Below are 11,432 nucleotides of genomic sequence, written 5' to 3' on the forward strand. Positions count from 1 at the left end.
GCTTCCCAGTAGTCAGTGTTTCACCGTTTAATCTTTGTCTTTGAAATCCTAAGTCACTCTTGCGGAGGAATAGGTCGGAGATAGTTATAGAAAAGGTAACCACATTTGTTCGTAACGAACTTCTACAAGTGTGTGCGGATTATAGACTTAATCGGACAGGCATTATTAACAGCAAACACAGAACATAACAACCGAGTATTCTGGTTTTCGCTGTCTTTGTTATGAATTCAAAATCTACACAGTTTTTGTTCTAAGTTCAAAAGCCATCGATTACGTCTTTGTCTTTCATTCCTTCCAGGTGGTGATGATGGAGGAGGCGGGGTGGGGGCTCGATAAAACTATATACAATTTATTGTCAATATTCACCTTGCATGGCTTCCAAACTCCGTGGCCTCCAACTAATGCGTAAAATCTATTATTATAGTTTAGATCTAGTTAGCGTATAATTTACACACAAACACACGTGTGAATGTGTATACCAAGATTATGAATAACGAGATTGAAACCTGTTAAATGAGAATCAATGAATGAACATCAAGTTTTAATTATTTACTCTAGATGGAATTAATCGAACAGGTTCCATCTATTAATTCTGTTGTACTAATCCAGAATTCACTTGGATGCTTATTATCATTTTATTACTACGGTTAACAAAAATCCGACTGTTTTTCTTTACATCCTAACCACAATGCGTTTATTAATAGTTTAATGTATAAAAAGACATCAAAATTAAATTACACTTAGGACATACTTGAAACTAAGAAACAATCTGACAACCCTAATACCTTCCAGTAACATGTTTGTTCTCGTACATGCATTCAATTGTTTAATTAGCAAATGAATCAACTGAAAGCAGCCATAAAAAAACCGATAGATTCAATGTATTGTTTTCATTAGCTGCCACGTCATGGATGGAAACTCGCAGCCATGCAGGACCAGAGTGAATTTATATTTAATACATTATGATTAAAATTCCTTTCCAATGTTGTATTAACCGTAAACTTAAAAAAAAGATAAACCGATTCAATCAATGTAGACATTCATAACCTTAATAGAAAGTCCGCTATCCACCAAACTATCGTTTCACCTCTCCTACCCTGATGCAATCTCCAGGGATACAGGCATCCAGCAACAGGACCTCCGTAATGCTATGATGGACCGTGAGGTCTGGCGTGGCACGGTGAATTCCATTGTCTCGACCGCGTCGAACAATGATGATGATTGTCTTTAAAATCACCTGAAGTACCTTTCAAAATTAACTGGAATTATTCTACCATATGCTGAGCCAGTTTGTCTTAAAAAAATGCACTGGGCTTCACAAGTGTTCCCCCGCTGATTTCCAAACATATACTTTAAAACGATGTTCGGGCGACTAGAATAAGTGCTACTGATAATTTTGTATTACACGTGAATGATTAGCAAAAATGATTAATAAACGAGATAAGCAATACATTTATATAGTTTTCTATATTTCTAACTTTAAATAGCTTTTTTTTTTAATCAAAATTTTCCACGTGATATACGCTAGTGATAAACTTTTTACTTTCAATACGAAGAGCACCAGTAATATTTTTGCCACAAAGTTTTTTAAAAAAATGTTTGAGAACCGCTGTGCAAAGGTATATGTGTTAATAACAAACCTTGTCTCTTCTGCACATTGGAATATTCGAAATCATTTTCTCCCAACTCTAATTACTGTATATGCCACTCTGAATGTGTTTCTTTATATATTTTAGTTTATTGAAGACACAAGACATCAACAAATCTAAAATATTTTAAACCCATTACTTTTTCACAAGAGTAATTTCTTCTGATATGCACATCCAAAGAACTCTCGAACTTACTTCTAAATGTTCTACACATTTGAACTTCTGCTCCTTTCACTCTCACTTTATATGGAAGTAAAAAAAACAACTTAACCACAACACACGCGCGCGCACACACACACATAAACATCCCTTACAGCTGTTTCAATTCCAGACCTTCAGGAAATTAATTAATTATTTGAAAGTCAAATGTCTTCAGAGGTAGATGAAGATATACAACATGGGTGTTCAATTCTTGCATGTTGAGTAAACGGCTGCAAATTGTTAACGGAATTGAAACAACTGTAAGGGATGTTTGTCAATTCTTTAATTAATAAATAATAATTTATTAATTACCTCTCTATTTTCTCATCTTATTCTTATAATAAATAATATATATATAAACCACGGTTTATATAGTTACCTTGCAGTTGAGTATTAAATGTAATGTTCAATATTCTTTGTATAGGAAACTAACCAGTACTTTCATAGGATCCTGCTATCCCTGAATGAACTTTGTAGCCTTTAATTGTGCTTATATGTAAGTGTGTGTGTGTGTGTATATATATATATATAATATATATATATATCTATATATATATATATATATAAGTACAGCTGAACTTAGCACATTACATAATATAGTAATCTTTTTTATTAATGAAAAATTTATATATATTCTGGAAAAAATTCAAAATAGTTTGTAGGTTTTAAATGCAGTTATTCTAATATATTTAACGCCAAAACGGTTGATTATAATCTACGTATCATGCTGAACGTATATATATATCGTTAAAGGGCTAAAACGTACCTACACTGTAGCTAATTTTAATTTAAGGCTGCTTTAATTGCATACACCAATTTTTCTTAAGCATTAGAATCCTAACTTCGGAGAGAGCGGTTACGTGTACAATACGAAAACCTTGACATACTTTCTACAGTACTTTCAAAAGGCTAAAGAATTTTGCAGGAAATTAACTACATCAGCATATTCATCCGATTAAAGAAGAAAAAAAATTGAAGAAAACTTGACTTGACTTGTGTGCGTGTATGCTTGCTTACGCGTATATACACACGCATTTAATATCTTAATGTCAACACATCGTATAAAACATTTTATGGGGAAAAAAAAAGAAGCAAACCAACGTATAACATACATATCAGCATATATAGACAAATAAAATAAAATAATGAATAAAGTACGAGTAAAATATATACCAGACATAATCTAATCATAAACAGATAGGCGTATAAACTTAATGCATGTAGTCAAGAATAGAATTTTTGCTGAGGGAGGAAGGAAAGCCGTTCTTTGACAATGTTTATATTTCTTCCAACTTGCTTACTGGTTTATTTTTAAATTCGGCACACAAGGAACTCGCAACACAAGGAACTAAAGAGGGGGGTTTCTACGTGGTCGTTCCACTTGCTAGAAATAACAACCAGATAGCTCTCGAATCGTATCACCCCCGACAAAAATAGGGCCAATAGGCTAATGTGGTCCTGCTTTCCCTGCACACAAGTAAGAGATGTGAGGATCCTGGCTGGAATGCCTTTCATCAAAGGGCTGCTCGAATAGCAGGCATAACAAGAATAGGTGTAAACGAACCGCCGAATGGTTGTCAATACAGTCGCTCGACCTGCAAGAAAGAGTAACCAAATTTCATACGCCCTCTATTCTTTGGCACTAAACTCCAAAGAACAGAGCATGTATATAGAATATACGGTTTCCTTAAACCTAATGACGATCTCCTATCCATAGCAGTTGGGTGCATTCTGAGGCACCTAGACTCAAAAGTGTGTCAGACATCGGCCTCTCACGGCCTTCATATGCACTCCAGTTGAGGCCCCAGGATAGAAAAAAGCAAAACGGCTTTAACTCAATCAGAAGAGATATCATTCTCATTCAGTGAAAGAGACGGTTTTACCGCTTTGTTCAACAGGTTTATCAGAGTCTTCTTATTCTTCGCGAACAATGCATTCTTTCTGCCTCGGGAGATGTTCAACAGGGCGACCCATTTGGTCCTGCACTATTTGCACTAAATACTGATGACGTAGCTAGGGTTGAGTTTGATTTGTATTTGACCGTCTGGTATCTTGACGCTTGCTTCGGAGCCCCCTTCTCAGATAGAGTCCTTGATCCAGTGAAGTTAATGTCTGAGAAACTTAGTCATAAGTCATAGGAATCTTGATGTAAATACCAGTAATTCCAGATGTGGAATTTGGAGCTATTCATCTTCGTTACGTCACATTATAGTAGATCTATTCACCGAATTCTTCCTCTCCATCAAGGTCCCCATCCCGTTATCGGCATGGGGAAAGACCATGATAACACTTAGAGTTTCGATTTCTGAACTTGCTACCGAACCTACCTTTCCGTCTAAAATGTTTAAAGTTCTAAAATATTACCCGCAAATACTGACGTAATTGGGCCCCACAAACGTGGGATTTTTTTCAGGAATTCTTTATCCTTCCCTAAGTTAATCTATTATTTTTTAGTGCGAGTTCCTTGTTCAGATTATTGCATTCACTGCAATCCATTGACAATCTAATTCGTGATGAACAGGACAGAATGGTCAATGTTAAGCTCGTTTGGGTATCGCTTATTTAGGAATCGTAGCCCGAACGATTCGCGGAGCCTGGGTCTATGTAAAGGTTTCTATTTCTATTCCTCTCTTCATTCATGAATTACCATGTTGACTGAATGCAGGTCACATTCGTCGCCACAACGAGGTAAACCTAATCATAAAAGACCCTCAACTCTGGAGCCAGCAGAATGGTTTTGGGGTGATAGAAAGAGGTCCGTTGTGCGTGTGTGTGTGTGCATGAGTTGCATGTCTATGTTTGTTTCCCACCAGCGTAAGTTTGTTTATGGGCCCCGTAACTTCACTGTTCGGCAAAAAGACACGGACAGAGTAAGTATCAAACTCAAAAATAAAAGCACGAGTCTGTTTGACTGAACCCTTTAAGGTGGTGTCCTGGCATAGCCACAGTGCAATGACTGAAACAAGAACACACACACACAAACGTTCAACAGTTATGATGACAAATATATATTTCTTTATTGCCTACAAGGGGCTAAACATAGAGGGGACAAATAAGGACAGACAAAGGGATTAAGTCGATTACATCGACCCCAGTGCGAAACTGGTACTTTATCGACCCCGAAGGGATGAAAGGCAAAGTCGACCTCGGAAGTATGATGACAAATATATCTCAAGTCTGGATATAGCGATGAACTAAGATGGGAGAGATCATTTTTTTTAAATGTCTGCTCGTACGTAACCAGAGAGATAAAGATTTGATTCATTTTTATCATCAAATCTCTATCAAAATCGTATTCAAAGGCCAAGTGTTATATTAGTCATATTATAATTTTCACATTAAAAAAAAAAAAGTTACTGAGAAGTAGCTTTCCAATACAAAAACAAAATGATGACACGCGAGTCCAAGAATTGGACTTGAGGTCAAGAATTTTGAAAGTTCTACTTTCCATTGCAAACAAACACAGCAGATTAAATCTGAATTGCGTTTATATTTTAAACGATTTGTACATAACAGTAGCTGTGATTTATATAAACGCTGTATCGTTTTCTGTTTATATTTACAATGACAATATGTGTCACACATGCTGGTTCTGTGTGCTATTCTATTTTTGACACGCCTATCGTAACAACACAGCAGTATAAAACAAAAAGCTTCACTCTGAAGTCAGTACGAAATTTAATAGCGAAGTTTGCCCAAGACATTTTCATTGCCGTTTGGCCCCAGATCAAAAGCATTCCATAGGTACCTAAGACTACACGATCTAATGTGTCTATTTAAGACAGTGGCGGGGGGTGATTTAAGGAAGGTTTATATATTTTTAACAGGCCAAGTGACCCCCGCACAGCTCCCTTGATAGCTTGCAAATGTTTTTGTTTGAATATATATATACATCACTGAAATGAGGGTTTTAACTCCTCTTTCTAGCAGGTAGGCCTCTAATGCTCCTTATAATTGACACATACATATGTATTGTGTGCGTGTGTTATGTATATCTGCTCTTCATCCTTTTGAAAAACTCTTTGAACACAAAAACATTCTACAATAGGAATTTAAATAGATGAGTGAGTTATTACATGCATATGTTCACAGTTCCACTCACGTAATTTCCGAAATATTTGAGATGGTATTTTTTCTTCGACTTAAACTCCTCAGATTTTCAAAATTTTATTTAAAGAATTCAGTATCGTAACACGATATGCCAACGATTACTGAGATTAAGACGACACGTGTGGTCGAGTATACCAGGAAGCCTCAGCGTAATTCACTCGACCGGCTAGAAATAGCAGCCAAACATTTCATTCAAACCACACCTGGTAAATTTAAATAAAGAAATACTCCAACAGATAATGCGGTCCGATATATACCAAAAGGTATGATGGTCATTATTGGAACGCTTTTGATCACAAGTCTACTTGGTTGGATCTGACTAGATGCTTAAACATAGTGCCCCCATTATCTTCAATCACCCTAAAAAATTACATATCAGAAAGTATAAAGAAAAGATCTGCACGAATAAACAACGTTTTTTTCAAATTAGTGAATTAAGAAATAGAACGAATAAATACACACAGGAAAATATATTTAAATATTTAATAAATTGATCAATCATAAGGTAACAAAAATATTGGCTGGATCTTAGAAATAAAAACTAAGAAAATTTTGTAAAGGAAACTCTGCTTGTATACGAATTTTCCTATATCAGTTTCTCGAAGATAATTTAATTTATACCTAGGCATGTTTAATGTAAAATCTCTTCTTTTGTAGTTTGATCTCAAGTCAGCCCTTATCCAGCAGACATACAAAGGCAATCTAACCGTGACCATCTGGTATTTTTAATGTACCAACAATGTAATCTTTCTGTGTCATCTTTTTTTTTTATTCAAGTCGTGAGTTATCTAAAGGGGATTTGGTTGCTATTTCTAGCAGACTAAGGGACTACGTAGAACCTTTCTTCGTTGGTTCCGGTCGGTTTTCACGGCTGACCGGGTGACCCATATGTGTATAAACGAATGATCTTGAAGAAGGGTTAATGAACAGATAATATTTTCAGTGTTTTTAAATTGTACTGTTATATCTACCTATATCTTTGTGTGTGTGTGTGTGTGTGTAGTTAATAACAGTTTGATTGCTCCACGTCTCCTAAAGTTTCGTGGGCGTAGGACACACGTTCATCTCATCAGATGTTTGGAGGCCTCTCCAAACATCTGATGGATGTGGACGTGTCCTACGCCCACGAAACTTTAAGTAAACGTTATAAATATATACATGTAACTCCAACCGAACATGTTGAGCGGTTTCTTCAGTTTGTTCGTTCACTCGCGCGTGTACATGTGTTTGTATGAGTGTATAATATATATATATATATATATATATATATATATATATATATATATATATATACCGGAGTAACACATAAATGTGAAACAAGGTGGAAAAAAGAGTACTAAAATACCAGTGGTAGAGTAATATGCTTTATTTAAAGCAGCAGAAAATTCAACAAAACCTGTTCACGTTGCCGTTCGTCGGACAGTTTTTGCTAGAATAACCCGGTTATTTCTAGCAAAATCTGTCCGACGAACGGCCACGTGAAACTCAGAGCAACAGGTTTTGTTGAATTTTCTGCTGCTTTAAATAAAGTATATATATATATATATATATATATATATATATAATACACAAACACATACGCATTATATATATATATATATATATATATATATATATATATATATCACCTTGACCGACCAGTCCGTCGGGCGTCAATTTGACACCGCTGGTCACAGCACGCTGTCCACTCCTAAGGTACGATATATATATATATATATATATATATATATACATACAGAGAGAGAGAAAGAGATAATAATACACACACACACACACACAAATAGTTTAAATTATTGTAGTAAAGACATTACTTTCTGTTAGTTACTGCTCTGAGTTATTTTTTAAACTCAGTAGTACCAGAGTAATCTCAGGTATATTAAAGCAACAACAAACAAACAAACAAAAAATGAAGAAAAAATTAGATAAAATAAAAGCTGTTCATCCAATGTGCACATCCTTTTTTTGAGGCGGTAGGATGTGATTTTAAGTTCAGATGACTGCTATTTCTAGCAGATCCAGTGACCACGTTGTTATTTCTTCGTTGACACATTGCATGTATGCATGCATCACACTGCATTTTTTGTTTATACATGTCATCCAAAGAGAAGTTTCCCAGAGCAATGTTTACATATGTTTGTTAAATGTTCAGTGGCGTCTGTAAATTTTTGAATGAATGAAAGAGAAAACTAAATGTTGTCAGCCCTGATTTAGCAGACCAATGAACACAGACATTTCACAAATCTATATGTATATCTAGGACTACATTTTCCAATGTGTCCTACATTTTTTAAGCCGATAAGGCGTAGTTTGAGGGAATTTGGCTGCTATTTCGAGCAGATCGACTGTAACGGTAGACTCATTTAGAGCAGGCAAAATACCTGCGGTATTGGCCCTTTACCTTCTGAGCCCAACCCCCAGCGAAATCAGCTTTGCTTTTCACCCTTCCACGTTGGACAAAATAACGTTTAATTCAAGTACTGAGGGCTGTTTGTTATTCGTATAAAATGGTTCTGAACCACTTTTGTCTATGGACCTCTTCGATTCTTATTTTTCTCTACTGGACCCCGCAAAGCCATTTGCTGTGTGTGTTGTAGAAATATAAATTGCATATAAATTTTAACAAAATCTTATATGGACCCCTAAGGGCCATATAGGACTCCCAACTGAGAACCAATGATATAAAGCATCCAAGGACCACGCAGAGGCTCGTTCATTAACCCGGTTATTATTTTCTGTGTAGTGGTAATGGAGTTAGAGGCCCATCCATAGATTAAGGGTAACGAAAGTGGTTTTCAAAATTAACTCTCGGTTACTGTAAATTGGATATTGAATAACAAGAGATCACGGTTCAAAGTTACAAGTTTAACAAAGCAAAAAGTTACAACTAAAACGACAAAGGAAAGATGAGAGTGGAGAAGAGAGTGAGTGAGAGTAGCAGCCTGAGTGGAAGAATTGCGTAAGTAAGCAGAAATATGTATATTATACAAACACGTGTTTATAGAAGAAAAATAAATGTATCAGAGGACCCATCAATTTATACAGTCTCCCATTCATCTGCATATTCGTTTATCCATCCATTCATTCATTCACGCGTTCGTTGTTTCTTTTTATTTACCTATTTTCATCGTCGTGCTTACTGAAAGGTAAAGAAAGAAAAAATATACAAAAACAAAGAAAGAAAACGTTAAGAAACTGCACTTACTTCCGCCTTGGAGGGATTCCCCAGCTTCTTTAGGAATCACCAACAGAGGTAAAACCCCCGAAAGTCCGACTAATGAAGAACATAATAATGAATTTATCCATACATATATATCCGCATTTGTCATATGTTCGTCAGTCTCCCAGAAGGAAGCTGATGATGTTGGGTCATTACCACCTGTAACAGATTTCCTTCCGTTGCATTGATTGCCAACTCCATCCAATTCGCACGGTGACACTTCGCCAATTTGTCCTCTTTCGCCAACTTTACTGTTACCAATAGAGTTTCCATGTGACAGAGTGGGACGCTTTGAGGAATGCTGTTGATGATGGCTGATACCACCGTTTTTCGAAGAATATATTTTGGCACGATGTATTTCTCCAAAGACAGTCGTGTGTAATAACAGAATGAAGACTAATAAAATCCTTCGTTTATTACTATTAATCCCACATAGCATTGTCTTCATTTTGGTCACTTCTTTGCAAATGAAGCTACACAAGTCCGTATCTTCAACATAGACGTGTTTAAATATACAAACTTCGGTTTGGTGCTAAGTGGGTGTGCGCGAGATTTCTGAGAATCGGTCAATCACAGTGAGTGATCGGCAGTAGAAAAATAGAATTGGTCGACGAAAGGAGTTATGAATCGGAAAAGTAGATGACAACATGAGAAAACAATGTGTTTGTATATGTTTCAGTGAAATTATTAATATGTGTGTGTGTGGGTGTATGTATTTTAGTATGTTTATTCTGTTAAAATGCGTGTTTTGGTATCTGTGGAAATTACCTCAGGTGGTAAAACAAGTTGAATAAAACGAAATGCTAAGTAAAATACACACACGTGTATGTATGTATATATATGAGATATATATACACACACACACACGCACAAAGTGAAACGTGTCTCAGGCTCACATATATATATACATTGGCTTTGAAGTAGGTAATGTCGTTTAGCTGGAAAGGTGTTCAAATTTAGGATCGAGTGTCATTAATCTTGCGAATGCCTTCGGATGTATGTATACACACTCACACGTATACATATATACACGCATCGAATATCGCATCTATAGTAATTTGTTCGGTTGAAATTGACTCAGCATCAAGTGAATTTAGTAAATGTCATTCGAAGCTGGAAGGAGGGTGGGCATTCAACCAACCAACCAACTACACTAGCTCGATGTTATGTGTATACGCCTACATATTCCAACGTATAAAATATATATTATATATATATACATACAAATATATAGTCATGCACTCGTTTTAAGCGTAGGTTCGTCTTCATTGGAACAATCTTCAGTTATTTATTCATTCACACTCTGACCGACTCCACACATGCTTGTTACACTCACCGAGGTGCACGGCAGATAAATACCCATTCGTCGTTACAGCAGTAGTTCACGTTGATTCACAAACAACCGAATCGACGACCTTTAGCATGAACTCAGTGTTGCAGTCGTAGTTGCAATCTGTTTGTTTACTTGTGTTGTTTTCTTCTATATGCATGCGAGTGCGTGTGTGTGTGTGAGTGTGTGTGTGTGTGTGAAAGTACATTGACAAAAGCCTCTTCGAAAGACGTAGACAGAAAAAAACTTCGAGAGATCCAACAACGGCAGCCAACATCAACAGTTGTGTGAAATACAAATGAACAGAGAGAAGAACCTAGTCGTACAGATGATTCTTATACACTAAATGCTACTACTTCGGTAATGGTAGGAAGCAGGCAAAAAGTAAAACGAAGAAAAGAAAAATCACAAAAATAAATAAATAATCTCTTCTTTACTCATTCCTTCCTAACCGGCTTCTCACGCTATCAGCAATTCTCGGCTAATATTCGTGTTATTTCTTTTTCTATATTACGTAGTCTTCGCCAGTCTCTCTTCTAATCTGGTTCTAATTTCATTCGGCAAACTATCTTCTAGCCTCTCTCCTACACTTGTTTTACCATGTTGACTGTTTCACTACTTTTTCTACATCAGGGTGTTCAGTGCTGGTTATGCCTACTTTGCAAAAAGTTGGTACAGCTTCGCACTGCTGCTACTAACTCTTGCTATTACATATATATCACTTCATTGACATAAATTTCACTTTACATTTGCGTAAAAAAAAGTACTAACATAATAATAATAATAATTATAAGTTTTTCGTAAAAATGAAATATTTCGATGTGTGGGTGGCGGTGTTATATATTTCCTTTTAATTTCTTCTCGAAATCTTTTAATTGAATTATTTCCTGTGAGAAACGACATGTTTAGTTTAGGAAATTACGGA

General features: G+C 35.9%; 1 protein-coding gene across 1 annotated transcript in view; it reads right to left on the reverse strand.

Annotated features, from left to right (window-relative positions):
* LOC115232622 (zinc transporter ZIP13-like) overlaps nucleotides 1-11,196 on the reverse strand; it is a 257,665-nt gene extending 246,469 nt beyond the window's left edge. Inside the window, exon 1 of the mRNA XM_029802616.2 lies at nucleotides 9,163-11,196. Within this exon, the coding sequence (XP_029658476.1) occupies nucleotides 9,163-9,625 (463 nt within the window). The 5' untranslated portion in view covers nucleotides 9,626-11,196. The remainder of the gene's footprint in view (nucleotides 1-9,162) is intronic.
* Nucleotides 11,197-11,432: the final 236 nt, after the last annotated feature.

This window comes from Octopus sinensis, linkage group LG2, assembly GCF_006345805.1.
Source record: "Octopus sinensis linkage group LG2, ASM634580v1, whole genome shotgun sequence".
Taxonomy (NCBI): Eukaryota; Metazoa; Mollusca; class Cephalopoda; order Octopoda; family Octopodidae; genus Octopus; species Octopus sinensis.